The sequence below is a fragment of the Uloborus diversus genome, chromosome 5 (assembly GCF_026930045.1).
Source record: "Uloborus diversus isolate 005 chromosome 5, Udiv.v.3.1, whole genome shotgun sequence".
NCBI classification, from domain to species: domain Eukaryota; kingdom Metazoa; phylum Arthropoda; class Arachnida; order Araneae; family Uloboridae; genus Uloborus; species Uloborus diversus.
The window spans coordinates 123,999,268-124,025,086 of NC_072735.1; the positions used below are offsets into that span (position 1 = coordinate 123,999,268).

Consider the following 25,819-nt stretch of genomic DNA (forward strand, 5'->3'; position numbering starts at 1 on the left):
GGAGTTTATTGTAACTGGTTGTGAGGGTATTAATAGAGAATGTAACATTTGAACGTAAGAAAACAATACTTTCTCCTTAAATAACTTCATGTACTAACATGTGGCCTTTTTTAAATTTGTCCAACCATCCATTGCTTGGAAACCCAAATAACCTAAGGCACTGGCAAACTGCAGTGCATTTTTTAAAATTAGCAGTAAATTCTCAAGCACAGAACAATCTTAAAAATTTCAACTTTTTTTGTACTTATGAGATGTTTTGTTGCAACTTATGAGAAACATACCTGATTTGTACTAGTATATGTTTGTTGGTTAGCAGAAAACTGAGTATAGGTATTGTTTCCAGGCATATGATTGATAGGAGGTGCAGATGAATAGGTTGTTGGTGGCAAATGCACTGGTGGAGCTGGTGGTTGACCATAACTTAATGGTTGCTGCTGTAAAGGCGAAGGTTGAAAATTGTTTTGATAATTATTTTGATTGAAGTTATGGTATCCAGTAGGAATCTGAGGTGCAGGTTCTGAAAGCATACACATATAGATATGTTTTAGATATTCACCATTGTATGAATAAACACATATAAATTTAAAAACCATGTATTACCAGAATAGTTCATCACTGGTGGAGGATTGGAATAGATATGCTGGGGGATTTCAGGCGGTGGTTGCCACACGGGCATTGGTGGTTGCTGAAAAATAAAAAATGTTACATAATTGTTGGGGAAATGTACTGAGTCATCAAATATTTTATATGTAATGCAATTAAAATTTTTGAAAAACTTTTTCATACATACATCACAAAAATAAAAAAAGCATTCATTTGAATTTTGACACCATGAATTTAACTTATGTTTTTCGCAAAAACGGCTTGCAATAGGACCCTACTCTTTGAGTTTCTTGTTTCTACTAATGGACTGGAATAGAAATGGAGAACAAATTCGCACCCATCATATTATGACTGGAGGCTTTTCAGATTAGGTAGTACGAGACATAATTAGAAAATGGAAAATGGTCATTAGGATGCAGTGATAAGATCTAGTTATTATGGCACATTTACACCCATATGTGCATGATAAAGATTAAATTTAGTGTTATTTTTATTTCTTATCAATTTTAAATGATAGGGATTAGTAATCTGGGCAATTCCATGATAAGGTCAACCAGATGATCAAATTTTCAAAATTAAAACTTCTAAACAAATGAGGTGTCATTCTAAAGGTAAAGAGTTGTATATTTTAAGATGCCTGTCTAAAATTTGATCACTTCAGTAATAAATAAGTTATAGGAGGTTAAACTAAGGTCAACATCTTGAGCATTTTCAAACCATATCTGGGGACTCTCGAAGAAATTCTGTTTTTTCCAAAATATACATACTAATATTATGAATTGAGATTAATAACCATTTAAAGATGCAATGTGTTGCTGGTGATGTTGAAAAACTTTGTCAAAATATAATTCATTTTGATTTGTAAAAGAATACCTCTGGGGTACATTAAGTGTTTTACGTCTGACACCAAAAGGTGCAGTTAATTATGCTGAGCCAATAATTTTAAAGCTACATACATGTATTTTTGGGTACAAAGTAGGAAATTCAATCTCTAAACTACTAAACATACTACTAACTTACTAAAATCTAGGTGTCGGATGTAAAAAAATTTTTTACGTTCGACACCATTTACGTCCGACACCGTTATATTCCTTTAAACAACATATGTTTTCTACTGTGTTTCTCCCTTCTTTGCCTTTAATTTCAAAGTTAAAGTGAAACATGCATAAAACACAATTTAGTGAATTTATTGTATATACATTTATGGTTGATAGAGGTAAGTAGGACCCCTTTTGAAAAAAGGTGTGTTGAATGAACGTAATACAGTTGATTAAGATCAATTTTGGCAAATTTGCTAAAACTATAAGTGGAAAAAGAAATTGGAAACACTAAATAACCACGTCTATGTAACGTTGGCTAAGGAAGAACCATTATCAACATTCAACCCATATAAATCTTGATAGTTTTCTTTCAGGTAAGTTTCACAAATAACGAAATAACTAATCACCAGCTTTTGCTGCTGAACTATCCATTCCTACTAAGTCATCATAGTTGTCTTGTATTTCACTAATATAAATATTTCATCAGAGTTGCTTTTGATTTTCAAATCCTCACTGTTATGGGGGAACCACTTACCCCATAATGTGGGGACCTCTTATAGCGAAATTTTACAGGGTAAGTGGGGCCCTCCTCGAAAAGTTTTTAATAATATTTTACTCAAAAATTCTGAGTGCAGTATGCACTTTAAGTTAATTGTACATGAATGTTTAATGTTCATAAAAAATAAATGCTAACCGGGAAACACTTCTTTGAAAAATGCTGCTTAAACTCGCCAAAAAATATTTTTCAGATTTTTTCTTTTTTTTTTTTTTGACTAAGTTCTCTGACCTAGAAAAAAAAAATCCACTTAACCCAAATATATGCAAAACTAATCACCGTGATGAACCATGACATGATCAATGCAAAAAAAGTATAAAAACCATATGGATATTTCAGTTTTTGGGGGGTGACCCACTTACCCCAGTGTCCCACTTCCCCCAATCAACACTACTTTTGAATTTACTTGGTAAATGTTGTTTCAGTATATGTAAACTACAATTTACATATTTATAACTGTAATCATTGTTATGTATTTATATTTAAGAGCAATAGTTTACATCTAATATGAACAATTTACGTCCGACACCAAGCTAAAAATTCTTTCTAAATAATTATATTCTTTATAATATTATTTGAAAACTGTGAAATATGCTTCAATCATAAGTATACTTTAGAATTATGCTGTTTTTAAAATTAAAATGTAAGCCAATTCACAGACTTTTAATAATTTTTAAGTGAACCATCAATTTTACAATTTGTGTGTTTACGTCCGACACCAACTCTTTAAATTTTTTTAATTTATACTTTAGGGATCTATTTTGAAAAACTAACATGATTTTTTATTCAGTGGGATGTAGTAAGTATCTTGTAAATAAATTTGATCATTTTGGAACAATTTATATTTGTTAAATGGAATTAAAACTGAGAAATTTTTCTTCATTTTTTACGTCCGACACCATGGGATTGCCCATCTGCAAATGTAGTAATCAGATGAATTTTTGCTTTTAAGCTCATTTATGTTGACGTTTTTCCTTAAAAAATGCAATTTTACACCCCCTCCCCCCATTGTTTAAAAGTGGAATCTGCATCAGTTAAACCTTGAATGAGTGTAAATTATTTGAAACCATGGCAACAGAAATATGTTTTTATAAATAATATAATATACAGTGGCTCCCAAAAGTATTGGTACACTTTGAAATTTTTTAGTAAAACCAAAATAACGCAAAACTGAATTTGAATATGAAGTCCAATTTTTTTTTTCACATCATTCCTATGTCATTCTAAATAAAAACCTGTATTCTTTTAAAAATATTGACGGATCTTCTTTTTGAAATGGGTCAAAAAACGAAGAGACAGAGAAATAATATGCCACAAAAGTCATCGTACACTCAAATATTTTCGAATAAATTCATGATTAAAATTATCATATGTCGTTTTTTTTTATTATTTTTGCATTGTGTCGACCCTTAAAAGTCATTTGGCTTTAATTCTTTGTTTATTTATTCCTTATTACTGTGCTTATTACTTTAAAATGGCTGGTATTCGTAAAAAACCACAAACACCATTCGAAATTTGAATTTTTTCCTCAGAGTAGCGGTAAATTGGCTTGAAATGTCTCTAAATTAGTTAATTTATTCCATTCTATAGTCAAGTCCTTGATAAAATGCTTTAAAGAAAAGAATCGGACCAAAAACAAGGCAAGAAAAGGTCAACCGGCAAAGTTGACAAAGCGTGATTGGAGATTTAAAGTAAAAAAAATTATAAAAAAGACACATTTGAGTGCTGTAAAAGTTTCTGCAGAGTTGATTGAAAATTTTTACATTTAATTTTCACCTAAAATTGTTCACCAAGTTCTCTGATTAGCTGGATTAAATGGGACCTCTTCCCGCAGAAATTTTCCTGCCATGCGAAAACAGAAAGCTTACGCTTTTCATCACAAAATCAATGATAAATAAGCTGAAAACGTTTTGGAATTACGTCTTACGCACAGATAAAAATGAATTCAACATTTTTGGTTTAATTTTTGTATAATTGTAAATAGAAGAAAAAAATAGGAACTTCATCTTAAGAACTTAGTTGAACCAGTTAATTAGGACGGTGAAGGTGTTCTTGTGTGAGGGTGCATATCAGCATCAGGACTTGGTAGTTTGGAATTTTTTGATGAAATAATGAATCATGCTGTTCATTTAAATATTTTAAAAACCAATTTTAAATGTTTTGCCAAAAATTTGGTTATCGGAAAGAACTTTGTTTTTTATCAAGACAATGATAAGAAGCACACGGTTTTCAACGTTTGCGTCTAGTTCCTCAAAAATGGTCCTAAAATTTAGAAAATACTCCTTCAATCTCCAGATTTGAACTTAATGTAACATATTTAGAGATATCTGGAGGCTAGATTACGAAAATACGGCTTTAAAACGAAAATAGAGCTAGTAACAATAAGACTCAAAGTGTGGTTGGACACTTACTCAGAAATCATGCAAAAAAAGAAAGAAAAAAAAGAATAAAATCTATTCCCAGAAATTTAAAAGGTGTTGTTGATACTGCATGATATTCTACTAAATAATAACTTAATAAAAAGTTAGATTGTTCAATAATATATAGACATTTTTTAAAGTCCACGAAGACTTTTGTGAGATAAAATTTCCGACACTTTTTGGTTTTTGATTTTTAAAAAATTAAGTTTTAATATATTTTTAAAAACTTTCATGCAGTTTTGTTGAAAATTGATCAGACATCTTATAATTAAATACCTATTCCGAAATATTAATTCTAAGAAATGGATAGGGCCCTATTTCATTAAAAGTAGTAGGTGTACGAACACTTTTGGGAGCCACTGTATATTAAAAGAACAAGCTAGACTTATTTTTGTTATCATAGTAATCTGAAAAATCAGAGCAACATTAACCTCAGTCAAATGAGTTCAACAAACAATTTGTAATTGCTCAGTAAAAAGAACACAATACTGATAACAGCATAAAAGACAAAAATGGCGCTAATGAAGCATAAAATTAGCTAACTATTCAGTAGAGATCCGTTAGAAAGATTCACTGCAAAGACATGTTTCAGGGTTATACTGAATCATTTTTCAATGCAAAAGTAAGCTTACGAATGACAGAATATCTGGCAAAAGCTTTCTTTCAACATTTCTTATGAATTTATCTCATTCACAAGCTTACTTCTTTTGCACTGAAAAAGGGGTTCTTTGTAACTTGCAATATTTGTATGCAGTAACTTAACAATTTTAGTTTTTATCACTTATTCATTTTAAAATACAAAAATAGTTGTAAAACTACACTAGAATATATTTACAGAGAGTGAAAATGAATAAAGGTAGATAAAATTTATTGAAATTAATTTAAAAAGCTATAAAAAAACATCCTAAAATCTGATAGCAAGGAAATGACCATATGACATTAAGTAAGCAAAACTTACTTGATGAACCTGTTGAGGTGGAGGATATTCAGGATGTTTGTATGGAGCTGCATGAGTAGGAGGAGGAGCATTATATACAGGTGGCCCCATAGGTGCTGGATGAATTGCTTCATGGTGTGAATACTGAATGAAAAATAAAAACAGTCACAGTATTTTTAATCATTAAATTCGCACATATAAGATCTCTTGCTATAAATAGAATAATGTATCAAGCTAATTTTATCGATATCTAAGTCGATAAATTGGAAACACTGTCTGTTTATATCTAGCAGTCTTGCCAAATATTTAACTATTTCTCCAAAGATCAGGCTGTTGCCCATTGGGCAACAACAAGATTTCCCATTTTGCGATTTCCCATTTGGGCTTTAGTGAACAGCTAGATCCAGTTCAGGTTCAACATATTGCTTCAAACATTTTTTCTGCATTCATACTTTGTTTAAATGTCTTTAATGTTTACAAGTTTTTTACAACTTTTTATTTTAAATTACTGAAGTTTTATGCCTTTTATCTCAAAATACGTTTACTTTGATTATATTTATATAAATAATGTAAAATAAAGAATGGTTTGACGCAGTATCGCCCTTAAGGGCTCTTGTGCCATTAAAACTTAATAAACCAACCAACCAGTTCAGGCTTTGTAATCGGCCTGGGGAAGTCATCAAGAAATTTGTACTTTCTAGTTTGCAGTGCTGTAATGCTCTAACTATTTTGTTATGCTTTTTGTCTTTTGTCAGTTTTAAAGTCAAGTTTACCCAGCTTGGAGTAGCAATCTGAAAGCAGGTTTGCAGATTTCTTATTTATGTCAGTTGTCTCGACTGATGAGAGAATGATATTTGATGCTTGAGTTGCTTAGTTTGCTAAACAACCCTTTAAAATTTTGGCCACTTTCCAGTATTTTGAGTCTTTTTTAGGATCCAGAGTGCTGCAGAATTCTGCTGCCCTTTTTTGTCTTTCGCACTCAACGATTCTCTCTTCAACCTTTCTGGTTATCTCAGAAAGTTTTCCTGTTTTCTGCAGTATTGTTGTGTTTTGCCAGCTTGTGTACATAATCTCTCTCACTGATCAGGGAGTCAATCTCTGCTTCTTTCTAGTAAGGGATTTTCCTTTTACCTCTTGGAATATTTTATTTTATTTATTTTTTTTATACAATAGATACATTACCTTTTAAAACTAAATGTCTTAAGTATCTAAATGAAAAATTAGCATCAAACATACCCCAAAAAAATCTGAAAGAACTGGTGCGTTCTTTAACATTTCACTAGCAATTTCATTGTTAGATTTCATTTGCTTCCCTTTACCTTTTCAACCTTAATATTAACAACTGCCAGTTTTTAATTCACTAAAACAATACAGTTTAAAATTACATGTACAAATAAGAACATAATCATGTCAAAATAAAGAATCAATTTTTAGTGTTGAGAATCTTTTTGTACAATAAGGACTCAGTACAAGAAATGTGATACGTCAAAATTAAAAATCAATTTTTAGCAGCGAGAATTTTTTTGACTAATAATTATAATAATTGTCAAGACATTAAGAAATATGCCATAACCTTATAAACTTACAACATCCTAACTACTGGCAAAACCTTAGAAGCATAAAGTTTAGCAATGCAATATTTAAAAAAAGTTCAATAACTTTAATGTGATCACACATTGTGGACATGTAAAATATAAATAAGCATACTATGAGGAAACCTATGTGAAAAATTTGCAGAAACTGTGCAAATAAGTAGCTATAAACCTATAGAGCCACTAAGAAGCTTATAAAAAAAATAAGAGATAGTGTTAACAATTGCATTGCAAGTACCTTTCCCAAATAATGCCCCAAAATTTTCATCATTTTAAGTTTTTGACAAACCGAAAACCATGATACATAAATAAAAGTATTTACATTTAAACTACTTACTGATGGTGGAGGAGGAAAATTTTGAGGATTTTCATAAACTGGAGCAGGATGTGATACAGGAATATCATTTGCAGTATGAGCTTAAAAAAGAAGGCAAATATTACAGCTTAACAGATAAATATTAGAAATGTGATCATGGTATCTAATCAATTTCTGACAGCATAGGTGGATTCATAATTCAAAATTATTTTTATCACAAAAGTAAAATGGAAAACTAAGATTTAATCTTTTTAATGCACTTTCTTTTTGAAATTGTTTATGCTCAACACAATAAGGAAGGGAGTATAAGTTTGGACTTGTCAGTGCATGTTATATAGTTTTTATATCAAAAGAAATTAATGCATGCATAATGCATTAAATGTATAAAATGCAATATTTCATAAAATACATTTTAATATTTTTATGAACTCTTAAGGCATTTTATCTACACCTATATTATTACATTACTGGTACTGCTTCATTTTACTTAAAAATTGAAATATTTATTAATATAAGAAATAGAATAAGCCAATTTCAAGCAGCATTGGTCAAAATAATTTCTATTTGTTATATTGAATTGACCACTTATTTTCTTGTAGTGAACATCTTCCAATAATAAAATTGAATTTTTTTGGTGCAGTTGGGCACAATTTAGTCCTTTTGTACCAGGATGTATCACATTATAAATTGGTGCAATTTGAGGCAGCTTTTTCACCTCTGCTTGTGTCTGTGGCACCATAGCTTCAAAAGGGATGAATCGATTTTGAAAATTATTTTTTGTTCAAAAGGAGACACGATTGAGGATATTCTTTGCTAACTTTTGTCGTTGCAAGACTTTAGTTACCAGAAATAACTAAAAACCTTGAAATCAGCTCTTTTTTTTGCACTTTTGATAGTGAAACTTCAAAAAAAAAAAATCTTCTTTACAATAAAAAAATGTTATCTATTTATTTTAAACTTATTTTGGATCTAATAAAAGAAAAGGGTCTCTTTTTTTCTGTAATAAACCTTTTAATACAAAGAATACGGATATATCTCATTTGTAAAGACTTTGTTAATACAATTCCTAAGTTTATGATAGACTATAATATAAAACTATGGTTAATTCTTGCCCAACTAACAAAATATTTTTTTCCCCCGAGGTTTCTTTCCATAAATAAAATTGCTTTTAGTTTTCCAATTCCATTGATATTTTTGCCATTGTATATTGTTCTCTTCTTATTATTACAGCAGAAGACCACTATAATGCACACCTGGGACCAAAGCTTTTGCTTTATACAGGTTTTGGCCGTTATATTGATCATTTCATATAGTTTGGAACTAATATTCAGAACATATCTGTACATTTGCACTTCAGAATAAGTTTTAACTGTAGTGAGTATTAAATCACAAATAACATACATTCACAAATAAATATGTATCACAATAAAAAGAAAGTGAATTATCTGGCATTTTTGCTAACTTCATGGTTTGCATAACAGGTGCATTTTAAAGAGCGATCTAGTTTTTTTTTACTGTTTATACAAATTTTTATTTCAAAGCTTTGAATTAAGATGGAGGAATGAAAAACTTTTTCAAAATTTTATTTGCTTAACAATTTTTAATTTTGCAAGGCAGAACAGAGGGTTCTTTTTAACAGCAAAACTTATTGTTTACTTCTAAGAAGAAAGTGAAATTAATGGTTGACTTTTAGAACAATAACAAAAAGTAAAATAAGTTCAAAAATGAAAGATTTAGCTCTACCTGGCTCCGTAGTGGCTGGTGGAGGCATTCTCACTCCTCTGAAATGAGGATTGACTAATATTTTATGTCCTGGTTGTGCTGGAGCATTAACATTTTGTTGAACAGCAGCAGTAGATGTAGAAGGAGGATACTGCTACAAGGCAGAAAAAGTTTTCAGATTCATAATAAAAAATGCAGCTGATTAAATTTTAAGATTTACATACAATAATATTATATTAAAAGGCAATGCTTAAAAGTAACTTAAATGAAATTAAACTCAATAGGTTTTTTTTTACTATATTATAAAATATAATTATGACATTGCAGTAGCCAAAGAAATTGTTGACACCTTACGACATAGAAAAGTTGGGCTGAATTTCAAAATCAAAGTATACAACTTCCAGCAAAGGCCGAAATAGATCAAATGCTATAGTTTGTGCTACATTAAAACAATATTTGAGCTACACTGTTAGACTAATTTGTTGCTAATTATTTTTGCATTTATACAACAATCATTTGAAATTGAAGTAAGCGCCACTTCGTGGGGAATATTTTGAAATTTTGACACAGTAGTCAACATTTTAAGCAATTATTTCATTCTGGCAAGATTGACAAGGGCGAAAAAGTTTAGTGACCAGAAGATATTGTTATTGTGGTGGTGGTACAAATTTACATTATCTAACAAAATTAGACCAGGTCTACGAATCCAAAGATGCTCAAGTAGTCCAAGAACAAGAGCATATATTGTTTTTATGAGCGTTACATTAAACCTGTGCCTGTTAGATTATAACAATGCAGCTTTATATAATGAAAGAGAGGTAAGTTCTGATTGCAAACCAATCAGAATGGGATGCTTGTAGTTCAGGGTGTTGGTGAGCATTGGTGAGTAGGGGAAGGTGGACCCATAGTAAGTTAATACTTCAAAATCTAATATCAGTTCTTGTAGCACCAAATGCGGGATTTAGAAAGAAAATTTATTAATAATTAAGTATAGCATTCTTTGTAGTCTAGGCATATTTTAAAGAATTTAACACAATCACAAAGAGAATATTTATTTAAATGTTTTTATAACCATCCTCAGACATTAAAGTATGCTTGGGAAGGAAAAGTACAAGATGCACATAAGTGTCTGTAGGATTGAGGTGAACATAAAGACAATTCAAACCAGTGTTTCCAATGTGATAAGCACACCCAATAGCTAAGTTTACATGAGACTTTTGCACCTTGAATTTCCCTGCTTTAGCTCTGAGAAAACCAGTTGGAAAATTCACCGTTTACATATGAAAAAGAGATATGTTGTACCAGCGAAAGCATTTTTTTCCCAGCATCCTTAGTTGCTAAACCCAGCAAGTAAAAAATTTGTTTCAAATAGTGCGTTCTAGGTAAAAACCAAGCATTTACTCCAGAAAAAAGCAGGAGGAAGAAATATCAACATTTACCAGGTAAATTACCGCAATGCAGTTCAAAGCAGGTTTTTTTTTCCGGGATAGAAAATCTTCATGTGAACGGTGTTAATGAGGGAGTAGGTTTTGCTTCGCATGGGACCAATCTAAGAACTATTATTATTTTTTGACTTTCAGTGATTTTCAATTTTACATTATCATCAAATGTTTTAAAAACAACTTAATGGTTTTTTAGAATTATGGTACTTGAAAAGACATTCATGTTTAGAGTAATCAAAACACTAAGCATCTACATTTTAAGGGGAGGACATCACTAATAAAAAAGGGTTGGGAATCAATAGCATTAAACAATATTTGTTGCTAAGACGTTATTTTCTGCTCATACCTATTTATCATTAAAACTAAAAACATTTTAAACTTTGGCACATGCATTTATAAATGCAGAAATATATAATTTACAAACAACCATAGTTACCTGCATTTGTTGAGGTGGCATACTTTGTGGAGGCACATTTTGGGGTCGCATATTTTGAGGTGGCATATTTTGTGGTGGCATATTTTGAGGAGGTATATTTTGAGGAGGCATATTTTGAGGTGGCCCACTTTGAGGTGGCATGTTTTGAGATGGCATGCTTTGAGATGACATGCTTTGAAGTGGCATGCTCTGAGATGGCATATTTTGAGGTCTCATATGCTGAGGCCTCATATTTTGAAAATTCTGGGGAGCTCTTGAGAAATTTCTAGGCTGATTCCTTTGATGATTCTGATTTCTGCCTTTAAAACGCATTTTTCGTTTCTGTTCATTCTCGAGAAATGCTTGAACTTTAGCAGTCTCTTCAACACTTATGACAGATTCTATTTAAAAAAAAAAAAAAATATTTTATTACCATACAAATTCAAATAGCTACATTATTGTTGCAACACAAGACAAGAAGCCAATTTCAGCATTAATTAAACAGGACTAAAAAAAATAAAATTTCAGAGTATAATTTTTTTTGTAATAAGGGTGGAATGTCAGGGATTAATCCAGAATTTTGTTTTAGGTTCGCATTTTGTGAAGAAAAAAAAAGGACTTTGTGAATTCTTATTTTGATAAAAATAACTATTTTTTGGCCATTATTCTTTCATGCATTTTTTTGTAAAAAAAAAAACATTCTGTTTTACCCTAGCAGAGCATGTTTAGCCATCAAAAATCTAATAAGAAATTTCTTTCGTCTAAAGGACTTTGCTTGGAATGATTCAGAAGCTAGGTGTTTTTTTTTTAATTGATGTTTTGATTTCAGATGAAATGATTGAGCTTAAAAATGATGCAAAACTGTTTACAAATGAAATTTTGTGAATGGTCTGATTTTAAGACAAGAAACTATGTCAAGTGTTTGCTTTTACAATACATAATTTGGTGAAGGAGCCACAAAGTTGACTCAATTCATGCTTGAATTAACCTCTGCATGTCTGCCCACTTTCATTTTTTTTTTTGATAAAGTCACTCTCCTTTCCTTTTTACAATGTCACATGAAATTTAAATGCTAACAGTAAATTAGTAACAACTAATTTACAGATGAAAGAACAAGATGTTTATAGTTGTCAACATTAAAATATATATTGAATGAATAAGCTTAGTAGATTGTTCAAGAAATCAAAGGCCATTGGATTTTGTGCTTCTAATATTGATACAGTGATCTATGCTATAAAATTTGCAATCACAGACCTTCAGAGGCTGGTAACTACTTTTGGAAAGGCAGTATTTTTTGGAGATTCTCAAACTGCAATCTTAGAAACTGGCTCGCCTACTCTTAGCAATTGTTTTCTTGTTGAGAAGGTTAAAACTTATTTTTCTCATGCTATCACCACTTTTCTTCACCTTACCTCACACTTAGCAGATATGTCTTAGGTTTTACCACACGAGGAGGACACATAGCATGCCCCCCATATGGTTGGGTTCGGCAGTCGAATGCTATCACCACTGGTTGGAGAAAAGTTCTTCAGTGGATTCCCAGTAAACGCAACATTCCTGGAAACGAGAAGGTGGACATCCCTGACAAAATTGGTTCTAAATTGCTGCAGCTGGTTTTTCCCATTCACCTGTCACCAATTTTGAACTCAAGATAAGAAAAAAAAAGATAATGAAAGAGACCTTGCAGCAGGAATCTACACAGGCTTCAAATGTGAGGGGGGGGGGGATATGGAGAGACCTGCTCCTTTATCCTGTCCCAGGGGAATTAATTCAAGCAATTTTTGAATTTACAACAGATCATGACTTTCCATATGAACGCCCACACCGAATCAAAGTAGTAAGTAATAATAACTATCCTTTGTGCTCCTCAGGCAAAGTGATGAACCTTTTGCATTTGACAAGGAGCCTTGCATCTCTTTACACATTTTAAATGCTAATCAAGTATATAATATTTCCAGTAACATTAAACAAAAGAAAAACATTAACATTTGTACAATTTTTAGCGATTAAGTTCGATGCAAATAATAATTTATTCAAAAAATCATGTTAAAATAAAATTTAAAAATATTCATCTACATTAGCGACATTATTGAAACTGAAAATTATTTACTATGCAAGATACAAAAAGGATAATATGTTTTACATCACGGTTACAGTACATTATAAACAAAGATGAATCGAAACAAAATTCTTTTTACAAGATTAGGCTTTTATATTGTAGAGATATAATTGCTCATTCATAACAACACTTACACGCAGCTCAGACATAAAAATGTTACACAGAAGTCAAAAAGAGCAAAGCTCCAAACTTCCAATCAAATGTTTTGAATCTTCCATGAGCGACAATTTTTCAACTAGACTAATTTCAAGAAGGGGATCTGACAAATTTCAGTGGGAATCCTATTATCCCACTCTGAATTTTGGCTCCTGCGTTACTATAAATGATAAAATATTTGAAACGAAAATAAAAAGTTATTGCAGTTGTTCAATAAGTTTGTGAATTCTAGAAGTTCAGTACATTGTGAAATGTATTGCATAATAATAACATAAATTCAATTAGAAGAGTAAATTAAATCATTTACATTAAAAATACGATAGAAACATATATTTAAAAATGTTACCTAATGTGTCTGGAATATCTGATCGTCTTTTCCCAGGGGTTAAAGTAATAATATTACTTCTTTCAGACTTAAACCTTTCTCTGTGATCATCAGCCAAACTCTCATCTTCACTTTCTTCATCATACTCAAGTTCATCGGGATATGAGTCTAAAGCCTCTGATCTCGAAGAGTGTCCTAAAGTTGATTGATAGGAAGTGTCACTTTTTGGTTTCTCATGCTCTCGTATTTCTGGACTAATGCGCTGTTCTTTTGGTCTCACTGCTGCTTTTTCATTTCTGGTCGAAATTGATATTAGATTCTCTTTGAAATGTCTGTCATTATATGACTTGGAAACAGGAGACTAAAATGAAAAAAAAAAAAAAAAAAAAGAATAAATGAATAAATTAACAAAATATAAATAAATAAATTTATAAAATATAAATAAATAAATCCTTATAAATAAAACTAACTATTTGATCATTTCTTTTAATGAATACCAAAGCAATACAGTTTGAAAGCTGAAGGAAATGGCTTAACATTCTTAATTTAGATTTAAGTACACAGAACACAGATTTGATCTTGTGTGCATGACAAAGTGTAATGTACAAAGCCTCTTGACTTTTTATGTGGTGAAACTTTTATCTTACTTTACAAAAAGATTCTATATTAGCTACTCATAAAATTCATGAAAAACTAATTAAGTTCTCAATTTAAATGAACACATTAAACTAACACCTAACACTTCAACGGGGGGGGGGGGGGAATAAATAAATAACAAATAAGTGTAGTGAAAAACAAGACCAGAAGACAATACAAATATAAATTATCTCAACTGAAATCTTGTTTTCAATAAAAAAAACTAAGATTAGGCAGCAAGTTTGCGAGTACAATTCTTTTTAGATAACAATCAAGTCCGTTAAGTTCCCATGTTTTACTTCTTTTACATTCTATTTTCTGCAGGGTTGGCTTTGTGCCGGCAGAAACTAATTTTTGCCGTGCCAGTGGCAGAAACTGGTTATAACCGGTAAAAATTGGCAAAATCTTTAAAATGTCCTTAATAACTTAAGTAATTAGTAAATGATATTTGTTTAAGTAAACTAAAAAATTAAACATCATTTCATTATTTAAAAAAATAAAATCCCATGCTAGTGCCCCTGATTTAGTTCAGAAAGTTAACTTTCCAATTGCAGAGGCTCGTAGTATTTGGATTAATTTAATAAAGGATAAAAAATCATACAGGGGTGCTTAGGAAAGAGGAGTGACATACAGAATTAAACAGGCATTACTGATTGTAATTTGCTCACTTATATGCTTCCTCTAATTTGTTGGTGATTGAAATTATCATGTCATGTGCTTCAAGAAGAAAGTGCCAGAATTTTGTACCTAATGTCACAGCTTTAAAAAACAAATTTGCCCCATTTCTCAAAACTTATTTTTCCAGTCAAATTTTTACCACAACCCCAGTTACTACATGGTGGACCAGTTATACAATAGATGAAAGATTCACAAACATTGCTTGCTCCTTGATGCATTGGCTGCTAGCTCTTCTGTTTTAAGAATATTCCAAAATTTCTCATTTGTGCGTAGTAAATTGAGAACCTAATTAGATTTTTGAAACCACCTTTTCCAAGAGGCAATTGCAGGGTGCAAACAATGTAACATTTGATTTTGAATTGTGATAATTTTGTAATAAAATTACAGTACTTTGGTTAATAATTAATTATTTTTTTCATGCATTTTCAGTTGTATATCAAGAATTAATTTTTTATTTTGTGAGTTTTTGCCAGTTTCTGCTGCAGAGTGGCAGAAAGTGGTTTTTGCCATGCCAGTTTTAACCGTTTTCTACCAGTGGTTTTAACCGCCTCGGCAGAAACTTGCCAACCCTGATTTTCTGACTAATTTTTTTTAACTAGTCGAACTTGCTTATAATGAGAGCAAAAGGACAGCGAAATTTGCTTTCTATAAGAGTGCTCATAAAAAAATCATAAAAATTTATTCATGCTTGCTTTGTTATTTACATACTCTACCAAAAAAATTGGTGGCTTGATTTGAACTGTCTAACTGTCTCTTACTTGAAATTGTTTTCGAGGAACGTGGGGTCCGAAAAACATCATTTGCATCCCTGGCTTCAAAATAGCTTGAAACAGGTTTCTGCACTTTAGAAGCAGAGTATGTTGAGTACTATTTAACTTCAAACTCTTCACATTTGTCATTAATTTGGTTGCTTTCAATTTTTTTTTCTCCCTCTCTGGACTTTCAGCTGCAATATCCTCAGAAGTATATCTCAGAAACATTAACATTCTCTTCCACAAATATATAATTTTTAAATGCTGCTGTACTCCACAAGTTTAAAAAAAAGGCCGTGTCATCATTTGTTTTCATGATTTATGTCTCATCTCAAACTTTCGATGGAATTCAAAATGTTAATGAATTTTTTTTTTAAATAACAATCTTTTCTGAGGAGGAAATCAACAGATATTTTATCAATTACAAAAATATTGCTCAATTTAAGCGGGGTTTGCTCATTAAAAGCAAGTTTTGTTCCTGTAAACTTAACATTGCACCAACCAAATCTTTTAGATTAACTCGCTAGAACCAAGTTCTCGTTAAATTGGTGCTCGCTATAAGCCAGTTCAAGAAAAAACTACAAAACAAATGTAAAAACAGTGTCACAAACAACAGTAACATAAAACTCATTCCTTACTTCACGAGGGGCAAGGTCTGGATTTTCCCGTGTAAATGCATCAAGTTCAGCATCTAAATCCAACTCTAAGACATCATCATCAGCTTGAGGGCTAATAATTAGACACAAGAAAAAAAAAAAAAAAAAAAACAGGAAATAAGAGTCATTGCTAAATGAACAAAGAAAAATAAATTTTAAGTTGTTCCACAAAATGATTTTCTAAAAAATTTTGCATTCCAAGAAACTTAAAGAAAAAAAAATCATAAGCACTTTTAAATTAAAAATGAAGGTTAAAAAAGTTGTTTAAAAATTGGAATTAAAGAAACAAACTGGAAACATATTGAATTACTCTGTTTGCATGCATTTTCTACTCTTTAAATTTATTTTCTGCTTAATGACACGACTTCATTAATAAAAAAGGATCACACAGAAAATTTCAGTCACCTTAACTTATCTGTATCTTGTACATTTGCAACTTCATACAGCTCAGCATTATTTTCCCCCATGTCAACAATATTACCTTCTTCGTCAACATATTGCAACTCTTCTAAAACAAGAAAGACAAAAGAGAGAGAGAGAGGCAAAGTTATTTATAATGAAACATGCATTTAAATAAAACATGTTGCTAAAACATTCATTATCATAAAACAGTACAAATTAAAACAGGAAAGGTAAAAAGAATTTCAAGTGAAATTTGCTAAGATTATTCTAGATTTGGATTTTTTTTTTTCATCTGGTTAAAAAAAATCACACACAGACACACACACAAAAAGAAAATTTGAATTTTTGACACCCTAAATTCAAATATGCTTTTTGCAATCAGGTGTGTATGTGTGTGTATGTAGGCTAATGTGTATGGGCTCGTGTGTGCAAGTATTCAGCCATATATTCGGTTAGAATTTTTACCGAATATTTGGTATTTGGCAAAATATGGTATTCAGTACATTACTAGTTTAGAGGAATATTGTACCATTCTTCATGAAGATATTGTGAATGTTTTGGGAGAGATACCAGCAGAAGATATCGATTCCATATTGAATGCTCTAAAATAGACCATAACGGTTCAATTATATTGAGGTCGGGTGGCTGTGCGGCCAAGGCAGATGTTTAACTTCATCCTCGTACTCATCAAAGCATGAATGGACAAGTGCTGCTGCATGGATAGGAGCATTAACACCCACAAAATCCCATTTCTTGCAGGAAACAGTTGTATCATGGGATGTGGACCTGGTCAGCTAAAATTTTTTTATACTTCTCCATGGTGATAATTTTTTTCAAGGTTATGTTTGATCCAACAGAAAACCATGATACAGTTACCCATATCATGACAGATCAACATGCATGCTTGATAATAGGAAGAAGCCAATCGGAATCACAAGTTTGTGCAGATATCCACCAAACACGCACGCACCCTGTTGTAGAGAAAAGTGTGAAAGACGATTTGTCAGATCACCCTACTTTCTTCCACTCATTGATTGATCAAATTTTGTGAGTGTGACACCACTGTAGGCGACAGTTGACATTAACATGTAACTTCTAACTGTAATTATTGGCACTTTATAATCCAGATGCTGGTGGTCGCTTTTGCTGCAGTTCGCTTTTTAGACATTACAATCCGCTTCAATACTGCAGTGTGCAGATAAATGTCAGTAACTGCAAATTTTTTATTTTTTTACATTTTTGTCATCTGTTGTATATAAGCTCTGTGGTATAAGCTTGTTTATTGGTTTACACTGAATAAAGAGCATGGAAAACCCATCTAATTTCAACATTTTCCTATTTTTAGTGTTGAATCCAAAACCTGTTTTTTCAAATGACCCGAAAACTCATTTCTGCAGATAGGCTGTTTGTCTGCTCATGGGAGAAAACCAGTTGGTCTCTTTCAGAGAAATTCTTTCCCATCCACTATTTTGCTTTGCAGAGCTTGTCTTTCCACACTGTATGTATGCTGTTGTGGCTTTACACACCACACTTCTAGAAATGACTAAAAGTTTTTATGTTTTATTTACGACCTATTAAACTTCCTTGACAAAGCTGTTACTGAGATTATTCACTGCTATACGCTGATGACCTAGTCATTTGGTCAACTAACTCTGATATCCCTGCTTTGTAAAAAAAACCTTAATAAAGCCCTTGGAGGCCCTTGAAGCATGGATCCTAGGAAACAAGTTCAAGGTAAATTCTGAAAAAACAACTTTTGAATTTTTTACTCTAAGCACAAAGAAATATGATATCAGTTTGATCTATAGGGATTACATATCTGAACAGGACTGCTTGTGCTACTTACCTGGGTATGGCACTAGACTCTAAACTACACTGGACTAAATATATTCATCTAGTGGTCGAAAAGGTAACGAGTAGATTTAACTTGCTGAAAAGAATAGATGGGGTAAAATGGGGAGCTTCCCAGAGTGTTCTTATCTCCACCTTTAATGCATACATTAAACCAGTTTTTGATTACGGTGCTGAACCCCTTATCACTGCTCCTGGATAGTGCTCTGGACAAACTAGACGTTGCATAAAATAAGGCATTAAGACTCATTCCTGGTGCAGCGAAATCAACCCCTATTGCTGCTATGGAATTGCAAACTGCGACTTCTCGTATGTCAGATAGACGGACCTACAGTGCTTTATCCCTAGATGAGAGATTGCTCAGAAAAGAGGGTTATGGAACAGCTATATCTCTCCTCAGATCAGACTCAAAACACAACATCCTCTCTTATTTGAGCTTCACCAATTTGCTACAGACCTCGATGTCTTGAGCATCAGACAGCCCTATTTTAGACCACCTATTTTCACTGGTACTTTAAATTACACTACTGCTAATTTGGACTTGGTGCAGCCTCTACTTAAACATTCTTTTTCACAGGCTGAGTTAAGGGCTTCTGCCTTGGCTACTATTCATAAAAGGTATCCATTTCAAGATTGGCTTCACGTATATACCGATGGATCTACTCAGGTAGGGCTGGAGCTGGCGATTTTTCGAAATATTTCAGCCTAAAGGAACCCTTTAGTGCCTGGTCAGATAATTTTGAAGGTGAAGTTTTTGCAATTTATATGTCCCTTAGGGCTGTCACTGAGATCTCTTGCCAAAAAATTTCTGTTGACTCTTAAAGTTGCAATACAGTCAATTACAGACTATAACCGTTTCCCAACAGAGATTGAGTTTGAATGTAAGCTCGTTATAAGTTCACTTCTTAATTCTAGTAAAGACGTTGTGCTCCAATAGATACCAAGCCACTGTGGCATCTGTGGCAACAAGCAAGCTGACTTGTTGGCTAAAGAGGCTTCAACATTAAATTCACCTTGTCTCCCAATCCCTCTTTGAAATGCCAAGCGACATCTTGGGAGCAATATCACGCTCAAAAGAATGTCCTCTCTCCGTGACATTGCCGGCAGAAAATCTTGGGTGTGTCTTATTGAAGACCAAACAAGACTGCAACTTTCCGTCCTCCCAAGAGGTGAAGGGGTTACATCTTTTCGTGTCATAGCTGGTCACGACTACTTACAAGCCCATCTTTTTAAAATCGGACTGACCTATTCTCCACATTGCCCACTATGTGAAGGGACTATGCAAATGACAGGAGAGCACCTTTTGGATTGCCCCGTTCTTATCAACGTGCTCAAGGATGTTGTCTTCAAAGAGCTTTCCCGCTCTACTACATCATTGTTTTATTGGCTCCTTATGTTCAAGAGGACTTTGGCGGGTATAATTTAAAAAAATGTTTCATTTACACTTGCTCCTACAATTTGGTCTCTTTTAAAATCTGAGATTTCCGACATTTTACACTTTTGGAAAAAAATCCAAGACTTTCAGAACTTCGATTAAGCTACCATATACTACCAGAATAAATATGTTTCTATTCATAAAAACAAAACAAAACTGGTAGCTATTATTATATTTTATTGATCACAAAGCACCTTCCAAAATGTTACATTTTTTCACAGGTGTTTCCATTAGTTTGATAACCACCTGTAAGTCATTGGAGGGCTATCGTACTCCACATTTTAATAATTTTGATGCATTTTATTTCAGCACTTGTAGTTTTTTTTTTTTTTTTTTTTTGTGGACTGATGATGAGGCTTCTCTCAATAGCTTCGAAACAGCTGTTTGCTGAGTTTTTAACTCTTTTTAATGGTTTTATCTCTCTATTCAAGTTGTTTTTTTTACAAAGCAAAGTTATCAGCTACTTTTTTAAGAATCTAAATAAGTTAATAAATCATTTTAAACTCAGTAAGCATCTGAATTTCTAGAAAAATGGACATACTATAGCATTTTATTTGAAAACATTCAAGGAATAGTTTCCACATTTAAAGCATTTGTGAAAAAATGAAAAATCACAGGGGATTTTTGATTTTTCTGAAAAGAATATCTATTATAGAACCAAAAAAAAAAAAAGGCTAAGAGTAAAAGAATTACCAGGCTCAGATCTGTCCCCTTCAATTTCTTCATCGCTAAGCCCGAGAAGTGCTGCTTCTTCATCAATATCTAATTCATCCAAACTATCATCCTGTGGGTAAATAAAATTAACGACTTAATGAAAGTTTTAGACTATTTTTTTTTTAAATCAGCAATAATTTCACTTTATATTTATTTAAATTACACAAACAGACACATCAAAGAATTTTTAGGACAGCCAAACCTCATTCTATTATAGTTTAAATGGATGCAAAAATAAATATAACATGTTATAATAGATATAAGATCTGTATCTAATTCCAGTTCTATAAAAATATCAACAGGAAGTTCTCAACAAATACCATCATATGCAGAAAAATTAGCTTATTCTTCATATGATATTATTTTAAATGTTTTTGGCAATCACAATTCAAGTATGAAATTTTTTTGGCTCATAATATTTTGCTTTGAATGACTCGGAAGCTGTATTTTTAACTTTTTAAAAAGATTACCTACCGTCTTGTTTTCAATGAAGTTGATTCAGCTTACAAGTTAGAAAGAGCTGTTTTCACAAATGAAATTTTATAAAAGGACTAGTTTTAAGGTATGAAATTTTGTAAAGAGGCCACAGGCCACTTTCACTGTTTAGAACTTTGTGAAGTGGCTGTAAAATGGACCCTATTTGACCTATGATGTGCACTGTTACAAATTCTGTAAATAGTAATTATTGTACAGTGAAACCTCCGAATAGCGGACAGTCAAGGGACCAGAAGTTTTGTCTGTTATTGGGAGGTGTCCGCTATTAGGAGGAACTACTTAACTTACCTTTTTCAAAATGGGCTGTTGTTCCCTTTGTAGAACACAATCGAAACAATTGCGAAAGGTTTACTACATTTTACGTCAAGTGTAATTAATTTGTTTTTCGCCACAAATGGATTTAAAAGAAATGTTGTGCCGTGTTCGGAATTTTTCAAGCCATCCATTTGATGCCTTAAAAGAGTCTATCCTCAAAGTTTTCCCGACTTCTCTGACTTTCTCTTGGAGTAATACCCCACTTTTTGAGACTTGCGGCTAGCGACAGCCCCTAAAATTTATCACAAATGCTCTTTCTTCACTGCGCATTGCGGATGTCCGAGTTTCGGACTTCCGGCATCCATGTTGTTTGTTTACAGTTGTCATAGAAGTTGTCATTTATTGCATAAGACAAACCCGTTGTCGCAAAAAATAAGTATTTAGTTTCAAACTGCTTGATTCTGATCGTATAAACAAAAATATAAATTATTTCTTCTTACGCAAAATAGATTATCGATCTGATGTTAACACACAAAAATTTCATTATTATTGCACTTAAAAATGATCTATCATCATTTGCGCTATATATATTCACGATCCACGACAAAATAAAAATGCTTGTAGTGATGTTTTTGTTTTTTAGATATCTGCTGAAATTTGCCTTCAGACCAGGCTTATGCTAAAAATATTAAGATTAAGAATATCCTTGATTATAATACTGAGGCTTTTTCAGAGAGTTGTTTTTGAAGATTATGGTAGAAAAGCGATTCTGAAAAATAAACTTCACTATTGTTGACAATTTGACTTCACTTATTAGCAGGATTGCCAAACGTCCCAGATTTTAAGGTTCTGTCCCGTATAATGAAAAGCTCCAAGAGAACATTGACAGAGCCTGATCATCCTGACATTGAACATGGGGCACATTTCTATTTCAGGGCCCCCCTAAGATTTTTGAAGATACTGGGAACGAAATTCATTTTGTGCCCCCCCCCCATTCCAGCTTTTTTTACATGTTGAATCAATAAAATATTTCAATACTTGCGTTTTTGCACAACCATACTAAATTTGGTGGTACCTCATATCACAATGTAATAAATACATTTAAAAAGTAGAAGAGATATAGTAGTATACGATAAATATAAAAATGTGGTTAAACTTTGCCCATTGCAGTAAACCGTAAATACCAAAATTATCTATGATATAAATGTAGTACAGTAAACGTTGACTAAATTTGGAGTAGTTTTCTGATTTGCAAAGAGATCATATTTTTAAAGGGAATTTTTATCAACAAATAGATTTTTTCCTTGTTTTGGCATTTGCAAAACTATCAATGATATCATTGTACTCTAGATTCTGATTTAAATCATCATTTATTTTTAATTAACATGATAAATTAAGGGGATTTTGGGCCCCCCTGAAATCTAAGAGGATGGGCCTTTGCCCCACATTCCCCTGCGGTAATCAGGCTCTGAACATTGAAACAGGCGAGCCCTGTCCCTTAAAAGGGGTCCCTTAAGGGGTTAAGTCCCTTATTTTAGTTAAGAGCATGTTTTCAAATTTCCCCATTTGCATGTGTGGCGTTTTGAATTCGTAAGTGTTTCCTGTAAACCAGCGGTTCCCAAACATTTTTCATCATGGAATCTTTAGTGCTTTACATTCACTTGAAAGCACTCCCTTCTTGTTAATGACTAAAGGACAGAATGTTAAGGGTCTGGATCTGCTGATGCATAGCTATCATAATTAGGTTCTTCTATAGAGAAGAACACTGGGTGAGGAAACTTTAGCGAAGGTTCCACAGAACAAACACACTTTGAGAATTGCTGCTTCGCTATTAGTAGAAAAAGTATTATTCTTTCCGTAGCAAAAAAAAAGTAGGTTATTAACGGAGAAATATGGAATGAATTTTTATTTCTATTTTTAAAAAAGCTGTTTTTATTAACATAAAATAACGTTTCAATGCACAAAATTAGTGCTCAACGGGGAAGGCAGACATAAAATAAACCATATATACAATTAAGATAAATAAATACCTTTGCAAATTTGTGGTTCTTCTAACGTTGTTTTGTCTTACTTCATATATACAGTACATTAGTAATAATAAAATCATGTACTATAATAATACTGTGCAGTAAATCCATTAATCCCATTTGTAACTTTATAAAATGAAGATGTTGATGCCAGAGTCGTGTCCAAGGGGAGGGTTTTAGGGGTTAAACCCCTCTCAATGGAGAAAAAAATAAATGAAGAATTGTGCATATTTGACTTAAAATTAGCTTTAATGTTCAAATTTGTGTACAGAACTTTTTTTAAAAAGCTTTCTCTTTGAAGTTGCCTGGTAACTTACGACACTGTCTTCTCTTAATCAACTAAAATCATATATTGGAAAAACAGAGATATAGGAACAGTTGAATGGGCTGTCAATACTTTGTTTAATATTGCTTCTCATAAGGGGTTTTGATCTGGGCCGTTTCACAAAAAGCGATAACTGTTGCCGCTCTGTAGATGCAAAGTAATTGCGTTTGTTAATGTAATTTAAAACTGCATCAAAACTCTTCCTATTTAGTTTGCTAAGCATTATCTTATAATATTAAAACCTGAAAACATATGTTACAAAAGAGTTAGTGAAATTTTCTCAGTACTTGTTGCAATGTATTGTAAACAGATAATAGGTTTGAATCTAAACAAACAGTAAAATGGATAAATACTGAGGTTTTCTTGCCCAACCAGAACTTTCGTTCTGGGAGGTGGGGTTCATAACGATCCTTACATGTACAATACAACCTCATTTATCCGGACTAGATAGGACCAAAGGCAATCCTAATAAACGAAAATCCTGATAATAATCAATAATATTCTTAAATATGCAGACTTATCTTTTATTGCACCAAAAAACAATGCTTTCTAACAAAACTATATCATACCATTTTTTCTCAATTACTTCATCAGTTATAATTCAGCTGCAATAGTATTGGGCTGACATCCAAAGTATATCATATTGTTTGCTAAATTAGTACTATACTTTATTGTACGTCCTTTGCAGGAGTAGTATGCTTAATTGAAATGAAACAGAATATTTGGCGCATTTAAACTTCTGTTCTTGAAATCATAATTTTAAATGATTATTTACGTAAATATATTTTTTCTACAAATTTGATCCGAATAAACAGGCGCTTTATACACTGAGGACAAATGGCCTACTCCGATTCTTGGATATTCAACTCATACTCTTTTATCCCAAAATGAGATTGGCTCCAACTCAGACTCCTCAGCTATGTAACGAATAAATACCTTTGTGCTGAAGATTAAAAAAAAAATCAGTAATCCAACGTCATTAACCGTTTAACCGCCGAACTATTGACGGATGATCAAATTTGAGTAATTTTTTGAAATTATGTCTATTTATGTCTCGTAAATACAGAAATAAAATAAAATTTCCAGAAAAAAAATTTTTACTATGTTTTTCAGTGTGTTCCATTTTTGGAACATTGGCGCTTTGTATGAAGTTTTTTTTTTCAGAGAATTTTTTTAAACTGAGAGGTTTTGAATGCGGTTTTTATCTTAGCTTACTTTATTGCGGAAAAAATAATATTTTAAATTGCATTTATGTACATATCAGAATTCAGAAAATCCAATACAAAAATAACTAATGCCCATGATATGAAAGGAAGAATTGCATTCCTTCATTGTATATCTTGATAAGATGAGGTTGTGGCACATCTATCTTGCATTTCTGCGCATTTGAGTAACATTTTACAGATGCAAGTGGTTCATGTGTATAAAAATTAGATGCTAATGTAACCACTGCATTATCATTCCAGCTGCACAGGTACACTGATTCATCAGATCGATAGTCAAAATTTCCTCGATCTTCTTTAGAAAGGGCTTTTTTAGATTTCAGTGGACAATGGCCAGTTCGGTTTTTACGAAATGTTTCCTGTTGCTCGTACACCTTTTTTGATAGCTGAGAAATTAAGTCATATGATGTAAAAAAGTTATCAAAGTATACTTCATGCTTAGACGTGTCAGTCAAAACTGGTAATAGATCATTTACAACTCTGGATCCTAATTGCACATCAGGAAATCCTTCTTTTTTGCCTGAATAAATCTCCATGGAATATGGGTATCCACTTGAAGAGCACAGCATCCAAATTTTGAAGCCGAATCTTATTGGTTTTCATCTAATAAACATTTTACATGAATGCTGACCGTAGTAGGGAACCATAGATTCATCTATGCTCAATTTTTCATGAACTACACCAAATTGTTGAAGGTTTTTACACAATTCTTCGTAAATAGGGTATA

General features: G+C 32.2%; 1 protein-coding gene across 1 annotated transcript in view; it reads right to left on the reverse strand.

Moving 5' to 3' along the window:
- The window catches only part of LOC129223122 (RNA-binding protein 33-like), a 75,312-nt gene that overhangs the window by 34,233 nt on the left and 15,260 nt on the right, over positions 1 to 25,819 (reverse strand). Inside the window, exons 2-11 of the mRNA XM_054857688.1 lie at positions 20,747 to 20,837; positions 16,777 to 16,870; positions 16,348 to 16,438; positions 13,665 to 14,004; positions 11,065 to 11,444; positions 9,208 to 9,340; positions 7,486 to 7,565; positions 5,578 to 5,700; positions 601 to 685; positions 282 to 517 (exon numbers count right to left, since the gene is read on the reverse strand). Of these exons, the coding sequence (XP_054713663.1) occupies positions 282 to 517; positions 601 to 685; positions 5,578 to 5,700; positions 7,486 to 7,565; positions 9,208 to 9,340; positions 11,065 to 11,444; positions 13,665 to 14,004; positions 16,348 to 16,438; positions 16,777 to 16,870; positions 20,747 to 20,837 (1,653 nt within the window). The remainder of the gene's footprint in view (positions 1 to 281; positions 518 to 600; positions 686 to 5,577; positions 5,701 to 7,485; positions 7,566 to 9,207; positions 9,341 to 11,064; positions 11,445 to 13,664; positions 14,005 to 16,347; positions 16,439 to 16,776; positions 16,871 to 20,746; positions 20,838 to 25,819) is intronic.